Source organism: Myotis daubentonii, chromosome 2 (genome assembly GCF_963259705.1).
Source record: "Myotis daubentonii chromosome 2, mMyoDau2.1, whole genome shotgun sequence".
Taxonomy (NCBI): domain Eukaryota; kingdom Metazoa; phylum Chordata; class Mammalia; order Chiroptera; family Vespertilionidae; genus Myotis; species Myotis daubentonii.
The window spans coordinates 22,414,519-22,440,643 of record NC_081841.1 but is presented as its reverse complement, the minus strand read 5'-3'; the positions used below and the strand labels follow the sequence as shown (position 1 = coordinate 22,440,643).

Sequence of the window (26,125 nt, the reverse complement as noted above, 5' to 3'; positions counted from 1 at the left end):
ACCTTCTGTTTTTTTGTGGAGGCGAGATGAATTTTAGAATTCTTAGCGGTCTTCCTCTTTAGGAGAACATTTCTAGGGAATAATACAAGAAGATTTAGAAATCATAAGACTGGAATGGACAAACTCAGAATGGTGCCACATGAAAACTCTGCATCTCCTGGTAAAAGCTTCTTATTTAGTCTACTTTTTTTTTCTTTAATGGAGTATGACATTATCCTAATATTCAATGGGTCTGATTTAACAGTGATTGGCATAAGGAATGGGAAAAGGGCTTTAAGTTCATAAGGCACCACTTGTTTGCCATGGATCCTAAATTTAAGACATGCAATAAGGATTCGATTTGCCATCAGTTTTGAAAAATTGCTGAGGTGAAATTAAGTAAAGAATTGAAATTAACTGAACTGCATTAAGTTTAAAGACAATAATTGTTAGAGAAGATAGAACATAGGAATGAGTATTAATTGAAAGTTGATTACCTAGAAGAAATTTAGAATAACACCCTTAGTATTGAAAACAAGTTTATGATTTAAATGGATGTTAAACACACTTAGAATTTTTACTTTTTAAAATTTTTATTGAAGCACAACATGTCACATGAAAGCACAAATCATCAGTGCAAAGTTCAGTGACTTATCACTAAGTGCTCCTGTACGGTTTTGACAGCATTTTTACTTTTAAATTAGTTTCAGGTTAATGTAGAAAGAAGAAATGAAAAGTGCTAACAGCTTTAAAGAGCATTTTATGCTACATCTGGAGATAAGACCCAGTATTTTGGTTTTTCCAATATAAACATTGTTACTTTATTCCATCAATGTATTGTTCGGCTACTATTTAGCAGGCACAGTGCCGGTACCAGTGAAATTATGGTGAACCTGATAGAAATAATCTATGTCCTCATGGAACTTACCGTCTAACAGTGTGGATCAGGTAGGCTTGGAGAGGGAAGCATTAGTTGAATAGTGCTCTGTGCCTTCAGGTAGCATTGCCCACTTCTAAGTTTCATTAATGCCTTTTCAATTTTCCAGGTTTTAAGGCTGCTCTTGCTATTATGTTTGCACCCCAAGTTTTCCCCTAGGTTGCCTATAAACATGAACATTTTCAAAGCAATTTCACTGAGACTATATGATCCTGGGTATGATTTTTTTTTTTCTGTCTGTCTTGCCATTTAGAATGGAAGGTTTTCTGTCTCGGTGTGACTTTCTTTGTTAATCTCAAACCTCTGAAGCCATCTGCCTTCTCCAAAGTCTCTTTGAGGGAAGACTATACTTTTGCCCTCTTTCTTTTTTTTCTCAGACTTTAGAAGATGTTTTGTCCACTTGAGTCCCTTCATTATTGCTGTGGTTTCCGTTCTTAGTGCCTGTTTGATCACTGGTTCTCTTGGTGAGTACTTTGTCAAATCTACTTGCAGCCTTAGCCCACTCTGACAAAAATCATTGAAAAGCAAAAAATTCTCCTGAAGACCAAATAGCATCTGAAAACTAACTTCGTGGCTTCAAAGGATCAGATATTAAATGCACAAAATAAGAACCTAACCAAAAAAATCAACAAAATAATAACAGTCTCCCCCCCCCCCCGACCCTGCCAAAAAAAAAATAATAAACTCTCACAGGAAAAAGGAATACACTTTACTTAAAGATTTGAAATAATGTCTAGCTAAAAAATAGGGAACAATACAGAGAGACACCTCAGATTTATTGGAATAAAAATATGTTGGAACACTTTAATAAATTCAAAAGCCAAAACTTGTTTAAAACTGTATTGATGGAGGCAAAATGTATACACCACAGGTTTCTGTGTTAGCTCAAATAATCATGAGGTGGTAGCTGCAACACTTGGAAGGAGTGTAAGGGAGAGGGGATTGATTTTGTAATAGAAGATAATAGAAAAGTATCTCCATCCCAACTTCCATTTAAATAAATACGTTTCTGTCAGATTTCAACTAGTATTTTTTAAATGTACAGTATTTGACATATATATGAAATAGGTGTAAAATTCCTTGTAACTGGCCTTTTCATCCTCACCATCAGCCTTCTTTCTCTTGATCTTGGGATGTTGGAGAACTTACGTAGCTCATCCCTTTAAAATTTTGTGCTGTCTTATTTAAACCGTAAACGCTCCATGAAGATGATATAAATTGACATTATAAAGACTATCACCCATAATGGAAAGATACTACACGGTATTGTGCTGGTTAGCTTTACTGGTGTATGCCATTGCTCAATTTGAGGCCTGTGATGCCGATATTTGTATTGGAATTCCTATGAAATTGCATTTTCCTGTTGTACCATGGATAGGTCCAGGAATGTTTCTCAAACCTGGGTTTGGAAAATAAGTAGGTAAAGAATAATAATTTTCTACTTGCTCTTTGGATCTTGACCAATTGCTGCCTTTATCCTCTGTGACAGGAGCCGATAAGGAGCTGAGACTAGCGGCTGGTGAAAACAAGTGCTCTGGGAGAGTGGAGGTGAAGGTGCAGGAGGAGTGGGGAACTGTGTGCAATAATGGCTGGGGCATGGACGAGGTCTCTGTGATTTGTAGGCAGCTGGGATGTCCAACCTTCATCCAAGCCACTGGATGGACTAATTCCAGTGGGGGCTCTGGGCGCATTTGGATGGATCATGTCTCTTGTCGAGGCAACGAATCAGCTATCTGGAACTGCAAACATGATGGATGGGGAAAACATAATAACTGCACTCACCAACAGGATGCTGGCGTAACCTGCTCAGGTAAGACCTGCATAAGTCAAACTCTGGACATGCAATGCTTTGGGGGGCGGGGAGGAAATAGGTAGATGGTTTAAAAACAAAAAGGAGCTCGTTTTTTGTCAGTAACCAAGTCCACGTATAAAATTACCAAATCCATTGCTAAAAGGCCAGAAAAACACATGACAATGCCCATATTAAAAAATAAATCAAAAGAGATTCTGAATACTTCTATCAATGACGAAGTGACTGGCTTCAATTTTGTATTCATATTCCTACTATAATCTTCTATTTCTACATTTTAAAAAACATCATATCTAAGGTAATTCCTTGTCCCCTTTCCCAGTGACATGCTGCTTTCATGCATTGACCCAGAAATTATTACCTTTTTGTCCACTAACTGGTAATCAACTTACTGAGTCAATAGCATATAGGCCTAACCAATGGACACGGACAACAGGGGGGTGAGGGGATGAGCGGGGGGGGGGGGGGGGTAGAGGGTACACATATGTAATATCTTAATCAATAAAAAATATTTTAAAAAAAATAAAATAAAATAAAATATTCTTAGTACTAATCCTTCTTTATGGAGGAAGAATTTATCACAAAGTATAACTGTTTTTCCCAGTATACAATGTTATTCATTTTATTTATGTGATGGTCTTAATTTGTAAAACATTTAATAAGTTTTATCTCAGTTGACCTTACAATAACTCAGAAAATCATGTGTCAGACCTTTCTGCTGACAAGTCCTAAAGTCAAGTTGATGACCCAATTTCAGATTCCTGGGCTTCTCGTTTCTCCTTGCTCACTTACTTCGCTGGCCTTTATGCAGGCTTCTCAGCATCCAGCCTCCTTCTTAGAGACCATCTTCTCCATAGGACTGATTTTAGAAAAAACTAATTTCCCTTCACCAGGCAATGTGGGGTAATGGGAGCAACACAGGCTAGTATCTAGAAAAAAGCTGGACTAAATTCCAACTCAGCCCCTCATTAATACTATTATTTTGAGCAAGTTATTAAATCTTTCTAAACTTCAGTTCTTGAGGACTCAATGGTAGAATACATTAAAAAGTTATTGATGCAGTATGTATGTACTAGGTGTTAAAAACTAAAAGTTAGCGCCCAGCCAATGTGGCTCAGTGGTTGAGGGTCAACCCATCAACCAAAAAGTCACTGGTTCGATTCCCAGTCAGGACACATGCCCGGGTTTGATCCCCAGTAGGGGGCATGTGGGAGGCAGCTCATTGATGTTTCTATCTCTCTATTCCCTCTCCCTTCCTCTCTCTCTAAAATTAATAAAAATATTTTTTAAATTAAAAATAATTGTTAGTTTCTTCATGGCTCACTGCTCCTCATTACCTTGGTAACTCAGTTCTCTTTTCTTTCTTCCTCCTCCCATTCTCCCCATTCCTCTTCCATCACTTCCTCTTCCCTCCTCTCCTCTTCCTCCTCCTTCTTGTCTTTTTTGTTAATCATTATTCAGGGAAAAGCAATAGTACCATGTACATCAAACATCTACAGCAAAATTGAAAGTCATAATAAATCTTGCCAGGCTTTCATCATAATTATTCTGTCTCTAAAGTTGACTTTTTAAGCTAAGAAACAGCAGGTAGTACATTTAACTCTTGTTTTCTTTTTCTTTCTTTTTTTTTTTATGCCTCGGGATGGAATTATTTAAACTTGCTTTTACAACTTTACACATCTAATGCTCCAATAGGAATGCATAGCCACTCAATTTACTAGTTTCAGAGTCTGCATTTCTGAGATTCTTCACCCTGATTAATGCTCTATCCTCAGAGCCTCTGCCTCTTGGGAGATTTTTATTGTCATCACATGCACAGAGTAAATACAGCATAACAGTAGGGAGAATGGGCTTTGGTGCCACACTGCTTTTTCCCTCCCACATCCTAGGTGTTTCACCCTGTGCCAATTATTTAACCTTAGTTTGCTTATCTGGAAAGTAGGGATAGTAGTAATAGCACATGATGATTAAAGTTGTGAAGACTAAAGAAGAGAACGTAGCTGATACACTTGGAACCGCATATGCATATTTTGATTGTGAGCTATTATTATTAATTGTTCATAATTTTTAAATCTTGTTAAGTGTAGGTCTTTGCCTGGAGTTTAGAGCTTTTAAAATTGAATTGCTTTTTTCAAAAGTGGTTCCTAAACAATTTGTTCAAAAACAAATCGTTTTTGTCCTTCATGTTTCCCAAAATTTCATCTCAAATTTCCTTTTCTCGGGTATTTTGTCCTAATAGACAATCTAATGGAAAGTAGATTTTTCTTAATAGATAAAATTTTCTTAACAAAAGAACTTTTTTTTTTTTTTTTGCTAAAAGTGGTATCAGATGCTTTAGGGATGGAAAAGAAACAACAAACAAAAATACACTTTTGGTTTAAACAGGAAATTAGTAAGAAATGAATTATTTTAATTGATTTTCCCTCAATCCTATATAATAAAAGTCTAATATGCAAATTGTCCCCTCGACCCGGAGTTTGACCAGGAGGCGGGGCTGGCTGGCCAACCTCAGGAAGGGAGGCCCTGGCCAGCAGCTGGCAGCCACTAGGGACCCTACTTGTGCACAAATTTCGTGCACTGCGCCTCTAGTATTTAATAATTTGGCCTAAAACAGTGTGTTCTTAAAAACTGTTATGCATGCTTATGCATTTTATTTTTATTCCTGTTTTCTAATTTCAAGTTCAACTAAAGCTCATTATTCATGCTCTGAGTTGTTTATGATAAAGAAATATTAAAATAAAGATCTTAAATGTTCAACAAATTACCAGTTAGTCATTTTAACTATTTTGCTGTATGACCAATTTTATTTTTTTCTAGTTTTTTTAAAAATAAATACTTTAAGACTCAATTTTATCTATTTCTACATAAAAGAGTATTTACTCTGTTCTCATAAAAGAAGCAAACAAAATAAAACAGAAAATATTAATCTGTAAAACATTTTCCTTGGCAAGTAGATATAGATAAAAGTCCTCATTTTTAGTTTGTTTTTAAAAGATTAAATATTCCAATATGTGAAGATGGGCAGCATTCAAAATGAGGCAATATTTTAAAGAAAGCATGAAATCCCAAGTGTCCTGAGGAATCTTATTTTCTAAAATTACTTCTGAGTGAATATCACGTTGAACTCTGGTCTTTTCTCCATTCCAGATGGGTCCGATTTGGAGATGAGGCTGATGAATGGAGGAAACAGGTGCTCAGGAAGAATAGAGGTCAAATTCCAAGGACATTGGGGAACAGTGTGTGATGACAACTTCAACATGGATCAGGCATCTGTGGTTTGTAAACAACTTGAATGTGGAAGTGCTGTCAGTTTCTCTGGTTCAGCTAATTTTGGAGAAGGTTCTGGACCAATCTGGTTTGATGATCTAGTATGCCATGGAAATGAGTCAGCTCTCTGGCACTGCAAGCACCAAGGATGGGGAAAGCATAATTGTGATCATGCTGAGGATGCTGGAGTGATTTGCTTAGGTAAGGACTGATCTGGGTTTGTTCTGTTCTCAAGAGAAGACCAAAAAAGAAAAAAGGGAGGAAAAAAGGAGGGCATGGGTAAGAATCTTAAAAGTCTGAACCCATACTACATGTTGCTTTACTTTTGCCTAATTTGAGATTCCAGTTCTAATACTTGTGGAGTATTTATGGTAACTGAAATTAAGATGGATTAGGAGGGAGGATAGTGAAATTGAGATTCAAGTAATGAGGATGGAAGGAGTTGTTTAAGCAATAGTTCAATCCAAAAAAAAAAAAGCAAGAAAAAAAAAAGAAAAGAAGAAATGGCTTAACTAGCGAGTTTTGCTTTCTGTATGAGTTTAAAATCAAATCACCACCCCCCTCCTTCTTATCATTCTCTAACTACAAAAGTCCCCTCTTCAGCCACACTAACCCACCCCTTCCCAAACTATCATTTTAAATTTACAGAATCAAGTGGTTAAACAAAATTGCTCATTTCCTATTCAAATATCATTTATGCTACTACTCTGGTATGAATAGGATGAGCAGGTACTGTGTCTGTCTACAGACTTTTATGTTCCATACTTGGCCAGGGGAGGGGGCAATGGATTTGGATATGCAGGGATGACATTCTCCCTTTTTCACTTGAGTTCTTAGTTTGAAGAAGATCTAGTATGTCGTGAACCCCAAGGAACATTTAGGAAAACATAGTTAGAGTAAAAATATCTCTGTATTTACCAGCTATTTGGGGGTAAGGGAATTAGGGTATGAAGGAAACTCAATTCAAACTCATTTTTAAATAAGAAAACACTGACTCAGAAAACTGGAAATTTCAGGAAGTACATGACTGAATTCAAGCACTTAAGCAATGCGATCAGGGTTCTGACTCTTTTTATTTCTTGAATTGGCTTTTTTTTTCTTGTTGAACAATGGACCATCTATAGTCTGAACCACAAAGAATGGGATTCCTACATAAAACATGGATTTTGTTAGCTGAAGAAAATGAAAGGGATGAGGTGGGGAGAGGGTAGGAAAAAACACCATCTTTACCTTCCATTTTCTTTTACCTATCAAAATGTCCCCAATCAGCACATTTTTTTCTCAATGTTTTATATATGCTGAGGAATCGTAATAACCAGTGTTGTGGCAACAAAAACTAAAACTGCCAGAGGAAAACCCCAAATTATTTATTACTAGAGGCCCAGTGCACAAAAATTTGTGCACTCGGGGGGGAGGGGGGTCCCTCAGCCCAGCCTGTGCCCTCTTGAAGTCTAGGACCCCTCAGGAGATAACGACCTGCTGGCTTAGGCCTGCTCCCGGGTGGCAGAGGGCAGGCCCAATCCCTGGTCGGGCTCAGAGCAGGGCCGATTGGGGAGTTGGGGCGCTGCCCCGTCATGCACAGAGCAGGGCAGATCGGGAGGTTGCGATGCCACCCTCAGTCACGCTCAGGGTAGGGCCAATTGGAGGATTGGGGCACCGCCCCCTGTCACACTCAAGGCAGGGTCGATGGGGGATGGGGAGGTTGCGGCGCCACCCCCTGTCACGCACAGAGCCGCAGGGCAATCAGGGGGTTTGGGCGCTGCCCCCTGTCACGCTGATCCTGGTGCCGGGAGGCATATTACCCTTTTACTATATAGGGTAGAGGCCTGGTGCACGGGTGGGGCCGGCTGGTTTGCCCTGAAGGGTGTTCTGGATCAGGGTGGGGGTCCCCACTGGGGTGCCTGGCCAGTCTGGGTGAGGGGCTGAGGGCTGTTTTCAGGCTGGGAGTGACTGAAGTTCCCAACAGCTCCTTTTTTTCTTTTTTATTTTTTTTATTCTGGGCCAGCTTTACCTTGAGGCTTGGCTCCAGCTCTTAGGCCTCGGCGGCTGAAAATAGGTTTCTGGCCTTTGCTTACAATGTTGCGAATCTGCTGGCTGAAGTCCGGCGGTATTTGTTACAATGTTTCTTAAACTGCCTGCTCAGAGGCCTGCAGCCCCAGGCGGGGAACGTTGGTTTCCTCCAACGATCCTCTGACACTGAGGCAAGCAAGCCTCATGTTAGTTTCAAGCTGCCTGGCTGCCGGCTGCCATCTTGGCTGACAGTTAATTTGCATATCTCACTGATTAGCCAATGAAAAGGGTAGCGGTCGTACGCCAATTACCATGTTTCTCTTTTATTAGTGTAGATAGGATATTACTCAGAATCCAGTTCTGTTCTTTGAGGAATATTGACTGGGAGAAGGTTAAGTCCCTTTTCTCTTTGCTTTGCTTTACTTTTAAACGAAGGGACTGGTCACAAAAAGGGCCAGGCAGATATTAACTAGGTAGTGTCGATAGGCAATGCAACCAGAGGCAAAAGTGAGTGTTGAGTATTGAGGCAAACTAGAGTGTGTGGGTACCATCTAAACCAGTGGTTCCCAACCTCTTTTGGCCATGCCCCACCTAAGCATCTCTAAAACCCTGATGCCTCTTCCCCCCTACCCCATTATATATAATTCTTATTATTCAAAAAGTGAGCTCCTATTCACATGGAGGAAGCCTACAAGGACATTAACTTGGTCTAAACAAGTTTCCAAAGAACATGGCATTCATGAAAGAGAAAAGTCAAAGAACAAAAGGACAGTTGAAATAGTGAGAAAGAAATTGTTTAAAAAATAATAAAACATGAAGTGATACGGAAAAAATAGCAAATACAGTTTCAAAACATATAACAGAGAATGGAAATGCATAAATATGTCACAATATAAATTTGTATACTGTATATGAGGCTCCTAGAACCATAAGAAATACGAAAAATTCACTGTTAATAACTCATTCTCAAATTGCCCCCCTTAAAACTCAAATTGCCCCCCCTGAGGGGTGTGTGCCCCACATGGGGTACCACTGATCTAATGCAAATGCATATTTAACAACAACAACCAAACACTTTCAACAAAAACTCTGGTGGTCAAAAAGCATATGGCTAGATGAAATTTAGCTCCTGGAACTCCTGTTATGGAGTTACAGTGCATGCTCTCTATACTGGGAAGTCCTGTCTTCTTATGCAAGCCACTCCATCCATCTTTAATATTTTTTGTTTTGTTTTTCTTAACACTTATTTTATGTGCATTCATGTGTTATTTTATTTTTAAAATACAATTTATATTCAATATTATTTTTTATTAGTTTCAGGTCATCTTTAGGAATGTTCAATCAAAGTATACCATTGTTTTCTTTATCTCTATTTATATCTTTTTATACCTTTTCCTGAACTCATTTCAGATACAACTATTTACAGTCCCCTTATTATTTTGTTTCTTTTTTAAACTTATTTTTCATTTACAGACACACAATATTATGTTAGTTTCAGGTGTATGTAGTGGTTAGACATTTAAACAACAGATGAAGTAATCACCATGATCAGGCTGGTACCCATCTGCCAGCCCACATAGTTATTACAATATTATTGACTATATTCCTTAGGTTGTATTATACATTCCTGTGACTGTTTTTATAACTTCCAATGTGTACTTCTTAATCCTTTTTAGCTTTTTCAACTACCCCCAAACTCATCCTCACAATTATCAATTTGTTCTCTCTATTTATGAGTTTGTTTCTGTTTTGTTGTTTGTTTTTTATATTCCACATATAAGTGAAATAATATATTTGTCTTTCTACATCTGACTTATTTAATTTAAATATACCTCTAAGACCACCCATGTTGTTGCAAATGGTAAGATTTCATTCCTTTTTATTGCTGAGTAATATTCCACTGTGCATATGTACAACATCTTCTTTATGTATTCATCTAATCGATGGATACCAAAGTTTCTTCTACACCTTGGCTACTATAAATAATGTTGCAGTGAACATAGGGGTGCATATTATCTTTTCAAATTTTTGTTTTGGATTTCTTTGGGTAAATAGCCAGAAGTGAAATTGCTGGGTCATATGTTAGTGGTTGTACCATCCCACCAACAATGCACAAGGGTTCCCTTCTCCCCACATCCTCTCCAACATTGGTTTGTGCATTAGCCATTCTGACAGGTATGAGGTGATATCTCATCATGGTTTTGATTTACACTTCCTTAACTATTAATGATGTTGAGCATCTTTTCAATTTGGATGCCTTTTTTTTTAGCTTCACATGTTTGTATGTGCTTCCAGTTTTCTTCTTGTAATTGATTTCTCATTTCATACCCTTATGGTTGGAGAAGATGCTTGATATGACTTCAATATTCTTAAATTTATTGATACTTTTTTTGTAACCTAACATGGTCTATTCTGGATAATGTTCCATGTGCACTTGAAAAGAATATATATTCTGCTGCTTTGGGAGGAAATGTACTAAAAATATCAATTAAGTCCATCTGGTCTAATGTATCCTATAAGGCCTTTGTTTCTTGCTGATTTTCTGTCTGGAAAATCTATCTATTGATGTCAGAGTGGTGTTAAATCCTCTACTAATATTGTGTTAGTGTAGATCCCTCCCTTTCTGTCTATCAATATTTGCTTTGTGTATTTAGGTGCTCCTACATTGGATGCAGAGATATTTACAAGAGATATTATCCTCTTGTTGGATTGATTCCTTTATCATTATGAAATGCCCTTCTTTGTTGTCATAGCCTTTGTTTTAAAGTCTATTTGGTCTGATATAAGTATTTCTGTCCCAGTGTTTTGTTTTGCTTTTATTCATTTCCATTTGCATGAAATATCTTTTTCCATCACTTTACTTTCAGTCTATGTGTGTCTTTCAATCTAAAGTTGGTCTCTTGTAGACAGCATATGTATGAATCTTGTTTTCTTATTCATTCACCCACCCTATGTCTTTTAGTCCATACACATTTAAAATAATTACATGTAAGTATGTAATTATTGACATTTTATTAATGGTTTTCTGATTGTTTTTATAGTTCTCAGTTTCTTATCCTCTTGTTTGCCTCTCTTTTATGTTGATGACTTTCTATAGTGTAATGTTTGGCTGCCTTTATCTTTATTTTTTGTACATTTCTCATAGATTTGGGGGTTTTGATTTGTCATTTGCTTCACATATATTAAGCAATGTTTATAGCAGTCTATTTTAAGTTAATGATTACTTAAGTTCAAACACAGTCTAAAATCATTACCATTTTTATTCACCCCTCCACATTTTTGTTTTTGTCATTATTTTTCATTCCTTTAATGGGTGTGTGCTTGAGTGTCACCCTTTTTGTTTTTATTATTGTAAAAACAATGGGTCTGTTACTAAGCCTTTTGGTGGAGACTCCTATGTATGTCAAGGTCATCTTCCACCTGTGCCTCTCTCGGACCTCTTGGTAGAACCTACGAAGTGATCTGTTCCTTGGTTACCGCTTGTGCTGTACTCAGAGGTGCTTAGAAGAATCTATGCGGCAAATGGAAACCACCTGTCACTTGTGCCAAGCTTGTGTCCCCTTAGTGGAGGCTACTTTATAGGCCCAGACTGGCCACCGCTTATGCTGGGCTTGGGGCCACTTAGCAAACTGAGGCAGGCTGTTGCTTGTCCTGGGTTTTAGAGATTGGGGGAAAGTCTTCAGTGGGAGCCAAGGCAGGCCACTTGTATGGAGGAGCCACTGAAAGAGGCTCAGGCCAGAGGAGCTAGTTGAGTGGGGCAGGGTCTCAGGGAGTCACCAGGATGCAGAATGGTGTTAGCCAGATTAATGAAGAGCACAGATTTGGTGCCCGCCTACATCTGGATGGCAGGGTGGGAAGAGAGTTCAATAAAAGAATGTCCGTTCCCAGACAGAGTTGACCCCAAACCCTGTCACTCCAGCTCTCACCCTAAAGTTAGTCAATTTAGTTTCTCCCCATAGGTCTCTGGAACTTTCCAAGATGCATCCCGTGTCCTGGAGCTTGGAGTGAGTGAGATTGTGAGTGACTGAGATTGTGAAAAAGTGAGAGTCTGTGCACAGGCCCTTTATGATCTGCAGTCCTCTGTCTCTAGCAGCTCATTATCTTTCTTGGACACAATACTCACTTGTTTTCACAGCCAGCTGTTAGGGGGACTCCTCCTCCCAGCATTGATGCCCTGGATTGGGGAGCACAGAGGGGGCTGGAACCCTTTGTTCCTCAGGGTACCTCTGCAGCCAAAATATCCCCCTGGATTCTTACTTGCCATATTGTGAATATGGGACCTGCCTATCCCACGTCTCCACTCCTCCTACCAGTCTTCACGTGGCTTCTTCTTTGTATCCTTAGTTACAGGATCAGCTAGTTATAGTTATAGGATCTGTTCAGCCAGTCTTCAGGTATTTCTCAATGATGGTTGTTCTCTAATTTAGTTGTAATTTTGATGTGGTCATGGGAGGAAGTGAGCACAGAGTTTACCTGCTCCACCATGTAGACCAGAAGTCTCTTACTGTTTCTTTATCACTGACTTGTTTTGTGTCCTCCTTACAGATGGAACAGATCTGAGCCTGAGAGTGGTTGATGGAGTCACTAAATGTTCAGGAAGATTAGAAGTGAAATTCCAAGGAGAATGGGGGACAGTGTGTGATGATGGCTGGGATAGTAATGATGCCGCGGTGGCTTGTAAGCAACTTGAATGCCCAACTACCATCACTGGTGTTGGTCGAGTTAACGCCAGTGAGGGAACTGGACACATTTGGCTTGACAGCGTTTCCTGCCAAGGACATGAACCTGCTATTTGGCAGTGCAGACACCATGAATGGGGAAAGCATTATTGCAATCATCATGAAGATGCCGGTGTCATATGTTCTGGTAAGTTAAAACAAAACAAAAACAGAGAAGGAAAGACCTGTATTCTTTAGGAGTAAGAATATGTCTGAGAGATAGAAATATCTAATAATTTCTTTGTTGGGAATTCTTTTACAGTTGTGATGAATTTTTTAAAAAATATATTTTATTGATTTTTTACAGAGAGGAAGGGAGAGGGATAGAGAGTTAGAAACATCGATGAGAGAGAAACATCGATCAGCTGCCTCCTGCTGCACACCCCCTACTGGGGATGTGCCCACAACCAAGGTACATGCCCTTGACTGGAATCGAACCTAGGACCCTTCAGTCCACAGACCAATGCTCTATCCACTGAGCCAAACCAGTCAGGGCGTGATGAATTTTTAACATTTTCTTTCTTCTTTTTTTTTTTTTTTTTTACTAGTTTGGAGGGTTGTCTGGTGCAATTTTTCATAGTAATTATTGTGACTGCTATTGGGTTCTAAATCTACCTGGAGTTCTGGGACAGATAATAATATGAATTTTAAATATTTTTAAAATAGCTGTCTTGTTCATATTTTTCTGCCATTGACAGTTTTTATTAACCCTTGAAACTATCATCCTATTTCTAACCAAATGTATGATCTATGCTGGCTGTGAGAAAAGCCATAAGATGGGTAAGCCTTAATTTCCAGTACCTCCTTATTTGGAAAGGAGCAAGATTTTTTTTTAAATCCTTTGGGAGTTAACCTGCACATGTACCTATAACCTAAATTTATGTTTCTTTTGCAGATGGATCAGATCTGGAACTGAGACTTATAGGAGGAGGCAGCCGCTGTGCTGGGACAGTGGAGGTGGAAATTCAGAAACTAGTAGGGAAAGTATGTGACAGAAACTGGGGGATGAAAGAAGCTAATGTGGTTTGCCAACAGCTGGGATGTGGATCTGCACTCCAAATATCCTATCAAAGTTATTCCAAAATTAAGCCAACAAACATGTGGCTGTTTTTACTCAACTGCATAGGAAATGAAACTTCTATTTGGGACTGCAAGAATTGGCAGTGGGGTGGACTTACCTGTGACCACTATGAAGAAGCTAAAGTTACCTGCTCAGGTAAGACTTTTTTTTTTTTAATCCTCACCCCAAGGATATTTTTCCCATTGAAAGAGAGTGGGAGGGAGGGAGGAGGAGAGAGAAAGAAACATTGATATGAGACACATCAATTGGTTGCCTCCTTCAAACATCCTGACTGGGGCCGGGAAGCAAACTCAAGACCCTTTGGTTTATGGGCCGATGTTCTAACTACTGAGAACACTGGCCAGATCTGCTCGGATAAGACTTTCAGTCAATTTTTTAAGAAGTTTGATTTGAGGTAGGAAAAATGTGTTTTAAGTAGAGAGAAAACTTTATGCAGAGGAACAAAAGCATGAAAAACCATGCTATGCCCAAGCATCTTTAGGGTGGGGCATTGGGTATGATTGATAGAGAAATAGATATTAAGGCTTTTAAGGTAACATCATACAGTATTTTAAAGTATGCTAACTTACTAGTGTTTATCATTTCTCCTTAATTTTAATAGATGGGTGATGTTGGGGAGTCTACCAAAGCTCCCTGTGCTGCAATTTCCTCAAAAGAAAAAATGGTGGTACAAAACACCCATTTCACAGGAATTACACATCAAGTGATGGATAAATGGTTATGATAATTATTCGTAGTGTTAGTATTATCTGTCTTCACTGATAGACTGAACTCTGTGATTTCAAACCCACCCAAATGCCTAAAAACATTGCAGGTGCTTAATAATATTTGTTGAAATGATAAATTATGGTATAAGTAGTAAAGAAATATTGAATTATCTTAAAGATAAAAAAGTGAAAATATTTGTGCAATTAATATATTTGTGATTGTGTCATAAACTTTTTAGGAAGAGGACTTAGAAAGCTATTTCAAAAGACTATCTGATATATGTAGACATGTTAATTAAAGCAATAGCAAAAATTATGCAGAAGAAATATGCTGGAAAACTGACAGAGATTGGTGACTTTCCACATGTGCAGTGTAGTGTGAGGGTCAAGATTCTAGGCTTTGGAATATACTGCGTAACTTCAAATCCCAGTCTTCACTAACTCACTGTATGAACTTAGCAAATTACTACAACTCTCTCTGTTTCATTTTTCTTATCTGTAAAATTGGAATGATATTAATCATTTCCCCCTAAGACAATTATAAGGATGAAATAATGTTTGTTACATACTTAGTAAAATACCATATGTAATAGGTGCTCACTTAGTATTCACTAATATCATTATTATTGCGCTTATGGTGGATAAAGAAGTGGTTCAATTTCAGGTCATTCTAATTTGGTCTAGATATCATTAATTGGGAAAAGAACACAGTGGGCTTGTCCGTAGATAATTCATTCAATTTTGAACACATAAAGTTACAGATGTCCAAGTAGATACGTTTATGAATATAAATTCAAAGAGAAAAGTATAAATGAAAACATTTATTGGCAGTTAAGAGAAAATGTCCATTGATAAGATGGGAAAGTTGAGGCTAGAACCTTCAGTCAAGGAATTCATGAAAGATTCTGTCAGGCCGGAAGGAGGAGAAAACAGGAGAAAGAAGAGTCTCATGTATCAAGTGCAATATATCAAAGGGAAAAGGGGGGTCTGAGGTTCATTTGAAAACAGGAAGCATATTGAAAAACTTTCCAAAACCATTTGAAAAGTTTGGGGCAGACCCCAGATGGCAGTAGGTGGAGGATTAAGTACAGGGTTAAAAGATAGAGTGACTACACATTATCTGTGGTCTCCATTATTATGAACAATGTAAGGAAAATACAGAAAGGCTGGCTTCAGGAGGCAAAGTTTCAGAATTCCCTCAAATGAACTGGTCTAATGAGGAATGGGGAGTTCTAGAATTTGCTATGCCCAGTTCTAGGCAAAGAAGCCAGGAGGAACAAGTGTGGAAAATGACTAATCATCCTGGATTCCCTTTCTCACTTTCACTTCCTTCCTTACTTCCATCATAAAAAATAAAAAATAAAAAAAATAAATAAATAATCTTGGAATTATGTTTCCTCTCACTGAAATATTATTTTTCAGCCCACAGGGAACCCAGACTGGTTGGAGGAGACATTCCCTGTTCTGGTCGTGTTGAAGTTAAATATGGCGACACTTGGGGCTCTGTTTGCGACTCTGACTTCTCTCTGGAATCTGCCACTGTGCTGTGCAGGGAATTACAATGCGGCACCGTTATTTCTATCCTGGGCGGAGCTTACTTTGGAGAAGGAAATGGACGGATTTGGGCTGAAGAATTCCAGTGTGAGGGGCATGAGTCCCACCTTTCACTCTGCCCAGTCGCACCCCGCCCAGATGGGACTTGCAGTCACAGCAGAGACATTGGCGTCGTCTGCTCAAGTAAGACTCAGAGTTCATGTTCAGTTTGTTCCCTTGCTTGGGAGACAGCAGGGCTAGGTAATCACAGACATCTTTTTAAAGCCCTGTTTCCTTCCAGGATACACAGAAATGCGCTTGGTGAATGGCAAGTCCTCGTGTGAAGGAAGAGTGGAGCTCAAGGTTCTAGGGACCTGGGGATCCCTCTGCAACTCTCACTGGGACATGGAAGATGCCCACGTTTTGTGCCAGCAGCTTAAGTGTGGAATTGCCCTTTCTATCCCAGGAAGAGCACATTTTGGGAAAGGAAGTGGTCAGATCTGGAGGCACATGTTTTACTGCACTGGAATGGAGCAACACATGGGAGATTGTCCTGTAACTGCTCTGGGTGCATCACTATGTTCTGCAGAGCAAGTGGCCTCTGTAATCTGCTCAGGTAAGAGGATCCAGGGCAGCCAGTGACGAGCCTCTCCCACGGTGCTGGGCCTTCAGAGCAGGTGCACCTATAGGGGTGAAAAACAAACGTAAAAGGGAAAGATCCATTGTGAGGGGTCATGAGAAACGTACTGGAATATTCACCTCACTTACCTTTTTAGAGAAAGTGTGAACTTGATGTTCATTGGTCTAATAGTTATCTAGTGCTTCTTAAAGCACCTGGTAAATTCCTGGCCTGGTTGACCTGCCCCATTTCTTTCTCTCTAAAGCTGTGTTTGTTCCCAGCTCACCTATCTAATACTTCATTTGTCTGGCCTCCCTTCCTCACTCTACCTTTTGAATCTTGTTTGACTGAGCAGTTTGGTATTTGCAGGAAACCAGAGTCAGACACTATCCCCGTGCAATTCAACATCTTTGAACCCAACAAGCTCTACCATTTCGGAAGAAAGAGCTGTTGCTTGCATAGGTGAGAATCAGTGATCAATCTATAAAAACTATCTCAATCCTTAGGAATGCATTTTTAGTAATATTTTACTTTCTCTCTCCAGAGAGTGGTCAACTTCGCCTGGTAAATGGAGGTGGTCGCTGTGCTGGGAGAGTAGAGGTCTTTCATGAGGGCTCCTGGGGCACCATCTGTGATGACAGCTGGGACCTGAACGATGCCCATGTGGTGTGCAGACAGCTAGGCTGTGGGGTCGCCATTAATGCCACTGGTTCTGCTTATTTTGGGGAGGGAACAGGGCCCGTCTTGCTGGATGAGATAAACTGTAATGGAAAAGAAGCTCGTATTTGGCAGTGCCCTTCACATGGCTGGGGGCGGCACAATTGCAGGCATAAGGAGGATGCAGGAGCTATCTGCTCAGGTAAGTTCTGCACATAACCTCTGGTGACAATTACATACGAAAAGACTGAGGTAGGGCAAAGGATAGTGGGGGGTATTAATCTGAAAGAATTCCCTGAAAAACAAGTACAGAGGAAACTATTGCAAGAGTCATGATCCCAGAAGTACAGATTTGATGAATTAGTGCTACCTCCTGTGCAAGGTAGTATAAAATTAGAAGGAGAAAATTTCAGAAATGAGCTTGCATATCACAAAAATGACAACAAAACTAATAATGAGAAGTTCTTTTATAAATATAGGTAGAGCTGAATATTGAGTAAAGATTCAGTGCACCTCTTGATAATCACTGTATTAATAAAAAAGTAGGTTTAAGAGACAAGAAGAAATACATTAGCACTACATTCTACAGAGAAAAAGATAACTATCATGCCCAAGTAATTTTTCATGACAGACAAATAAAACTTATTTGTCATAGGAGCAAAAATTATCAGAAGAACCCACTGATCTTATTTTGTATACATGGCAAGCTTCAGAAACTATGGTGAAGTAGAAAAATGAACTCAGTTGTAATATATTGGGGAAAACAGTACTATGATCAGTAACTTAGGGAAGTGAAAAATTCTATATGCCAGAAGTGATGTGGACATCAACCACATTTAATGACACACATTTGGTAGAGAACATAAGCGATAAAACTGTGATGTGTCAGAAAGGGGGCTATTTCATTTTAAGGTAATGTACACAAAATCTTGGGTTTAGTATCTGAATATCTCAGTAAATTTTAACTGTCAAGGGCAGTTGCAAAAAAAATGAATGGAATAAAATTCTTGAGGATAAAATACAGTAACTTAGGTAGAAAGTCCAAACTATGTAATTAATAAAATATTCGAGCCTTTTATTGAGACCTAGAAGTCAACTTAAAATCACTGGTGGCCTTCTAAAGAGGTCCCCGAGTACAAAACCCAAGACGGTAAAAGCAGAAGATATAGAAAAATACTATATTTTACTAAAATCTACTAAATCACCCCATAGTTACTAAAAAAAATTACTACTAATTGATATAGTGTACTTATTTTTGTGGTTGTTAATCCCCCCCCCCCCCCAAGGATATTTTTCCATTGATTTTTTTAGGGAGAGTGGAAGAGAGAGGGAAAGATAGAGAAAAACTCGATGTGAGAGAAACACATCGACTGGTTGCCTCCTACATGAGCCCCAACCAGGGCCTGGGCCAGGGAGGAGCCTGCAACCAAGGTACGTGCCCTTAATCGTAATTGAAGACCCTTTGGTCCGCAGGCCAATGTTCTATCCACTGAGCCAAATCAGCTAGGGCTAGTGCACTCATTTTTGAAGTCATTCTCACATCAGAATAAAGGGAAGGAGCCTTGTGAATTTTCAGAGAAGATGTGAAACTATTCACTCTGTGTTTCACTCCAGAGTTCTTGTCTCTGAAACTGACCAGCGAAACCGGCAGAGAGACCTGTGCAGGACGTCTGGAACTTTTTTATAATGGAACATGGGGCAGCATTGGCAAGAGTAACATGTCTCCAACCACTGTGGAGGTGGTATGCAGGCAGCTGGGCTGTGCAGACAAAGGGAACCTCAGCCCTGCATCTGCAGCCAAGACCACGTCCAGGTACATGTGGGTGGACAATGTTCAGTGTCCGAAAGGGCCTGACACATTATGGGCATGCCCATCATCTCCATGGAAGCAGAGACTGGCAAGCCCCTCAGAGGAGGCCTGGATCACATGTGCCCGTGAGTATTTGAAAATTCCATTCTCGCCTATATGAAAATTCCATTCTGTGACTCCACTGTGATCTTCTGATCTCATTAAGTAGGAATGAGTAAACTCTAGTTAATACCTATTCTACCTGGATCGTAAAATTGGTTTTATTTCATTTGATCTATAGAGTTTCAAGACCAGAGATCATTTTTCCATAGAATATTTATACGTCCCATGGTCTTCCTGAAAGTCCTATTCAATTGCTTTCTCTGTGAACAAATGAGGAGCAGAGAATATGTGATTCAGTATTTTACTATTGAATGGTCTACTTTACCTTTTTAATTTTTCTTTCAATTTCATTTTGATGTACTAATATAAAACAAGAAGCAGTCATAAAGACCAATCCTAAAGTATTTCCCCATTCTCCATCTTATTAAACTGGAAGAAATATTCTATGTACCTGGCAATCTCTCAAGCTCTTTTATATTTGAGAAAATTTAACATTATGCAATGTTCACATTATTTATTTGACATTTTGTGAGTCACGCTACTGTTCTTATGTCCAATATGAAATATTTTGCTGAAAGGACATGTATTTTCATAAAAGATACATTTTGTTAAAATTTATTTGTTAAATGTGCATTAAATAAGCAACGTTTTAAAATAGTCTTAAAAAGAGTTTCAAATTTATCTCTTTTCCCCTGTGACCTCTTAGGAGTTTTTAATCTTCTCAAAAATGACCTTGGGTCTCTGATTTTTCAGACAAGATAAGACTTCAAGAAGGAAACACTACTTGTTCTGGACGTGTGGAGGTCTGGCACGATGGTTCTTGGGGGACAGTGTGTGATGACTCCTGGAACCTCGACAATGCTCAGGTGGTGTGTCGACAGCTGGGCTGTGGCTCAGCTTTGAAGGCACTCAAAGAGGCGGCATTTGGTCAGGGAACTGGGCCCATATGGCTCAATGAAGTAAAGTGCAAAGGGAATGAGTCTTCCTTGTGGGATTGTCCTGCCAAATCCTGGGGGCACAGTGACTGTGGGCACAAGGAAGATGCTGCTGTGATATGCTCAGGTGAGTGCCAGGGTACGGGGTTAAGCTTGCAACTTCTGGTAGCTAAGAAGGGGTGAGTCATCGAGTGCATTGTGTAAAGACTGGATATGCCAACATAGGGATCTAGTGGGGAAAGAGTCATAATGTTTCAGTCTGAAGAAATGATGAAAATATTTGGGGTTATACATTGGCCTTCACCAAGGTAAAGCATATTACTTATCTGTGTTCCTGTGCAGAGGGAAGAAAGAGAAGAACAACATTGTTTTAGATTGGAAACAGTAGTTTGCTTGACTGAGGCCACTCAAGGCTCACATAGAAACTAAAAAGTTAATTGTTTTCAATAAAAGTCAATATACCGTAACCCAGGAAGTGGTACCACCACCCATCCAAATCTCTCGTTTGAATTTCTTCCTCTTCCTTTGATCTATCACCTCCCCCAGTTAGTCACCAGGTCCTATTTTTTTTTTCTAAGACTAAATTTATTGTGGTAGCATTGGTTAATGACATTATATAAGTTTTAAGTATACAGAAATAGAAATATTTGTTCTATATATTACTCTTAGAATTGAGTCTCCTTCTCTTTTTCTCCTACAGGCAATGCAGTCAAAGAACCATCAAATGCCAAAGGTATATAATCTTGAGGTTTCTGAGCATAGGACCAACTGTCTGCATTATTTAGAATTCCTTTTGTTAAGAGACTTTAGGTTAGAAGTTCTGAGGATATGACACTTACTTCAAGGATCCTGTATCTGACCTAAGAAAGGGACCCACTTCTTTTAGCTAAGACATTCTCATCTCTTGTGATGTTTACTTGCGCTTAGGTAATGCGCTCCCGGTTGTATTTGGAGTCCTTGGGGTCACTGTGTTGATTGGTCTCATCGTGTTCTTCTTGCGGTCTCAGAAGGGAAGACAGCTACAACAACTTGCAGGTCTGAGCTAAATTATGGTCTTTCCAATGTTTTATGGGATAAGAACATTCTTGGGGGGGAAAAAACAACTCATAAAAATATTAGATTCAAGAGTCAAATGGCCAGAAAGATGGAGCCTACAAGAGGCTTAAGCAGTTTCTCAAAAAGAGGAAATAAGATTTTAGAAAAGAAAAAGGGCTTAGGTTGTTTTGATGAGTCCTATACTTCATCTATATATTTAACTGGGACATTATAGAATTGCTAGTTTAGAATAAATATGCTTCTATAGTTAAACATGAATCCTTTTTTTTGCCCGAAGATTCATTTGCTTTTGCTATATACTTATTACTGATTTTGCCATTCTGTCAAGCAATGTGCCTAAGATCTTATGATATGGACATAGATAACCAAGTGTTTTCTGTCTTCATAGAATTTCAAATCTAATGGAAGAGATATATATGTAAACAAATAAATTGCAGGGTAGTGTTATATATTCATATGAATAAGGGTACAGAGAAGAGAATAATTAACTGGAAGGGAAAGGGGTGTATCAGAGGCCTATTCTAGGAGGCATTCAAGATAAATTTTGAAGATTAAGAGTTCAAATAACTGGGTAAGGTGCATTTATAGGGGAAGAGAAAACTATGTACAAGTGTAGAGAAGCTTAAAGGATGCAACATTTGTTGTTTGGGAAGGGGGAATAAAAGTTGAGCTCAAGGAGAGAAGCTACTGATAAGGCTGGAGAAGAGGGGGAAAATCATGAAGTTCTGTATTCCATGGTAAGAAGAATAGTATTAAAGAGTATTATGTAGAAAAGTGAAATAGTCAGGCAGCCTTTTAAGAAAGTTCCGGGCAACAGGATGTATGAGGAATTGAAGGATCACATTACTGACAAGGATAGCAGTTTTAAATAGTTGGGATGAAAGATGAAAAAGACTTTATAGTGAGAATGAAGGGAAGATAGATTTTAGCGAGACTTTAGGAAACACTCCAATGGATTCGGAAAAGCTTCTGGCTGCCTTGGGGGGAAGAAAGTAGGTTGTTCTACAATGGCAATAGCTTTAGCTTGGTAGTAGGATGGGATGGAAACTAGACAAGGGTATGAATGAAGATTGGGTATGTTTGCACTGCTAGGAAAAAGCACACAGAGGGAGGGGAAGTTTTACTATTTTCTGCTGATTTATAACTTAAGACGTCTGTTGTCAGTTTCTTCAAGAGAGAATTTTATCCACCAAATTCAATACCGGGAGATGAATTCTTGCCTGAAAGCAGATGATCTGGACATGCTGAACTCCTCAGGTGTGTGGTTCTTTACGGGTCAATGGCCCGGGGCTTCCAGTAGCTGCAATTGAGGCTGAGGCATCTACTTTGCATAACCGTGGAAAGAAATCACAAACACGTATTAATAGGAAACTTATGATACATGTAAGGAAAAAGACAGGAATGGACTGAAAATTATTCTTCGAGAACATGAAAATTGCAATCATGGGGACACCTCTGGCTAAGAGGTCTATATTTCTGACAGAGGTACAAAGAACCATGAAGCAGAATATTATGACTTGGACCTCATTTTATTAAAACAGAAATTAATCTTCTAAAAGATGGCTTAACTTTTCACATATCTCTTTTGCAGTTTCTTCCATTAAAACTCCTGCTACTTTCCTTTCTCTAACTTTATATTTACCATATTTTTCCTAAAATCATAAAAGCTTGGACTTTTTATATCTTATCCTATCAGAGGCCACTAGCCTTATTTCCCATCACATGATACTTCTTTCTTTGTCCTCTGACTTCTATTTAGCACCACTGTACTAATTCTGCCTCTGGGAAGCATAACTTTGCTGGTTTGGAAAAAAATATCTCAATACCTTCTTACTTCATGAAGGTGCAATGCCTTCTCGATAGTTCTTACCTTCTGACAAGGGCCTGCCTCACTTCTTCCGTACAAGGGATTTGATACTCGCTGCAACTATGTCAGGAACATAATGTTTAAGGCATGGAAAAGACTTTCTGTGCCCCCTACATCACACTTGTTTCCTTTCCTAATTACAGATGGTGTTTTTAAATGTTCAAAGAGCTTCTAAGACATTTGAGGGGAGGTCTTATTTATTTCCCAATAATTATTTTCTTCCATTCGGAAAATCTCAATGAGCCAGACGGTTTTAATGCTGCTCAACTAATTTCCATGTCCAAATCTCTTCCTAGGGGACCATTCTGAAATACACTGAAAAGGAAAATGAGAATTATAACCCAGTGAGGTGAGTGAGGAAAATTTATTCATCATCATTCTAAACAAGTACATTCCTCTGGAAAATTGAGAGCTCCTCTGGTACTAGAAAGAATGTATAGACACATATTTTATATACATGTATATATGTTTATGTATGTATATCTATATAGAGAATATATAATAGGTTTTTATTACTATGACTTCACCTTTCAGTTACAAATAAGGGTTTTCCAAAAAATGTATGCACACTTTGAATAATTATTCATTCCAGTGGGTTAAATCTGAAAAGAAACATCAATTGAACTATCAGCTGTTAAGTGTGTATAGTGTTTTGGGACACCCTATATATTCTAAGCCATAACAATGGTATGTAATGGAGCTAAGGAAAAACTGGGTAAATAAATATGAATAAATCTTTTAAAGATATATGGGGTAATTTCAGGAAAGAAATAAGACATATTTATGGTTGTATAATGCATGCTATGGTAAGTATTCAATACTATAGGAGTATAGAAAGTTTGGAGAAATTATGAAGAAGATGTAATGTTCAAGCTAAATAGGAGATGACTGAAATATACACCATTTTAGGGAAAGGACATAGCAAGTACAAAATATGGAGGCATAAAAGAGAAGCACACCTTTGGGAAACAAGCTTTTCATTCAAAAATATATATTGAACATATTTATGGTAACAAGTGGTATCCTGAGTGCTGAAAATACAAAAATTAAAGACACTATTGACAAAGACAAGATTGTTTAACGAAATAGGTAGGAGTACGGAGAGGTTCTGTGAAGAGAAGCAAAGTGATGCAAAACCTAAGATGAAAAGGCTGTATAGAGCCCTCTAATGAATGGTCTTATCTGCTACATTTCATATTTATATTTTATTTTAGTGATTCTTGGGGAAGTGGTGGCTATGGAAGATTAAGCTGGTCAAGAAACAGATTTGCATTTTATAATTTGCTTTCTTGAGGAAAGTATAACAAGAAAAAAGTGAACAAGGCAAAAAATTTGCTAAGTTATACATCAAAAAGAAAAATGGTGAAATGAATTAGTGGGTACATTTTCTATTCTTTCAAAAGTAAGGGTTGTGTTTTTTTTTAGAAATATTATGACATATAAGAAATACAGATTTAGTCAAAGGATAAAAGTTGGAACTCTTAAAAGTATATAAATATAAAGTGTTAATATCATATGTAGACACATAGAGCACCTATAACTTGTATATTGCATGAAAAGGGTAAATTCATGTATGTAAACTTTACACACACATATATATCTCATCAATTGTTATGATAAAGACAATATCTAATGGATAATTGGGAAATCAATGAAAAGACAACTCATAAAAAATGAATTTCAGCCTTAACCAGTTTGGCTCAGTGGATAGAGCGTCTGCCTGCGGACTCAAGGGTCCCAGGTTTGATTCCAGTCAAGGGCATGTACCTTGGTTGTGGGCACATACCCAGTAGAGAGTGTGCAGGAGGCAGCTGATCAATGTTTCTCTCTCATCAATGTTTCTAACTCTCTATTCCTCTCCCTTCCTCTCTGTAAAAAATCAATAAAAAACATTTTTAAAAAATGAATTTCAAATGATAGACATTTTTAAATGCTTAAATTCACTAGTAATTCAAATTATGACTAATGATGAGATGCCATTTTATGTAAATCAGACCAACAAAAATTTAAAAGCACCAATGTTTATTGCTAGTAGGAATACAAAGAAAACTGTAATTTTAAACATTGCTTTTGGAAATAAGAAGTGTGATAGTCTTTGGAAATGGAAACTTCTATTTTAAAAAACTTAAAATGCTTCACAGATCCTTTGACCCAACAATTCTACCACTGAGAATTTTTTCCATACAGATAAAGACACTAGTATATAAGAACATATATAAAGGATTATTTTTTGCAGTGTTGTTAGTAGTAGCAAACGTTGGAAACAAAGTAAATGGCAATCAGTAAGGAAGTGGCTGATATGGAAAAACTAAAAAGGAAAACCCATTCATGAAAATGCAATAATATTATTCCATCTATGTGCTCACGTTATTGAATATAATAATTAAATCCATCTATAAAATCATGTGTGTATACATATAAACATGTAAACATTCTAACACTATTATAAACTGAGGACTATGAATGACTTTTGATTTATAATATCAAATGCATGAATATTATAATAAATAATGTTTAAAACTACTTATTCCTTAAAGAGTAATCACTGATGAATAACTGCTTCAGAATCATGTAGGAGTGCTTTTAAAATAACATTTCTGGACATCACTGTAGTTCTTTGGAATAAAAATAATATTTATGCACACTGAAGTTTGAAAATTGTTGCATTTAAGTTTTCTGTCCAGGAAAGTATTGTGTTTTGTAATCCAAAGGAGTGAGTGAGAGTGTGTGGTAATGTAATTCATTACAGTATATTATAATGTAATTCTTATAAGCATGTGTGTATAAAGAGGAATATAACAATTTTTCTATGTATGGTTTTAATTCAGTCTTTTAAGATATCTGAAGAGTTGGACTATTGAATGGAGCAAGAATTCACCTGGTTCACTGAAGATCACAATACAATCCTTTTTCTCCTACTATTCCAAAGACTGCTGCTGAATTTATAAAAATTAAATTGATGAATGTGACTACTAAAAGTTGTATATAAGACTCTCGGGGGGGGGGCGTAAATAAAAATGAATATTGCTGATTTAAA

The 26,125-nt window shown here is 38.1% G+C and overlaps 1 protein-coding gene across 1 annotated transcript; it reads left to right on the top strand.

The window, feature by feature from the left end:
- Positions 1–26,125, top strand: CD163 (CD163 molecule). Its single transcript, XM_059682116.1, has 17 exons — positions 1–160; positions 1,294–1,380; positions 2,406–2,726; positions 5,874–6,194; positions 12,549–12,869; positions 13,617–13,937; positions 15,932–16,246; positions 16,344–16,658; positions 17,031–17,123; positions 17,206–17,520; positions 18,933–19,253; positions 19,984–20,292; positions 20,866–20,898; positions 21,093–21,200; positions 22,386–22,478; positions 23,385–23,437; positions 25,917–26,125. Exons 1-16 carry the CDS (start codon positions 115–117, stop codon positions 23,405–23,407), a joined length of 3,342 nt encoding a protein of 1,113 aa, XP_059538099.1. The 5' UTR covers positions 1–114; the 3' UTR covers positions 23,408–23,437; positions 25,917–26,125.

Bases quoted from the DNA above. Each gene is read 5' to 3' on its own strand.
- CD163 (XM_059682116.1), top strand. From the start codon at position 115: ATGGACAAACTCAGAATGGTGCCACATGAAAACTCTGCATCTCCTG. The intron at 6,195-12,548 runs GTAAGGACTGAT...TCCTCCTTACAG, and splicing joins TGCTGGAGTGATTTGCTTAG to ATGGAACAGATCTGAGCCTG. The intron at 20,899-21,092 runs GTATATAATCTT...ACTTGCGCTTAG, and splicing joins AGAACCATCAAATGCCAAAG to GTAATGCGCTCCCGGTTGTA.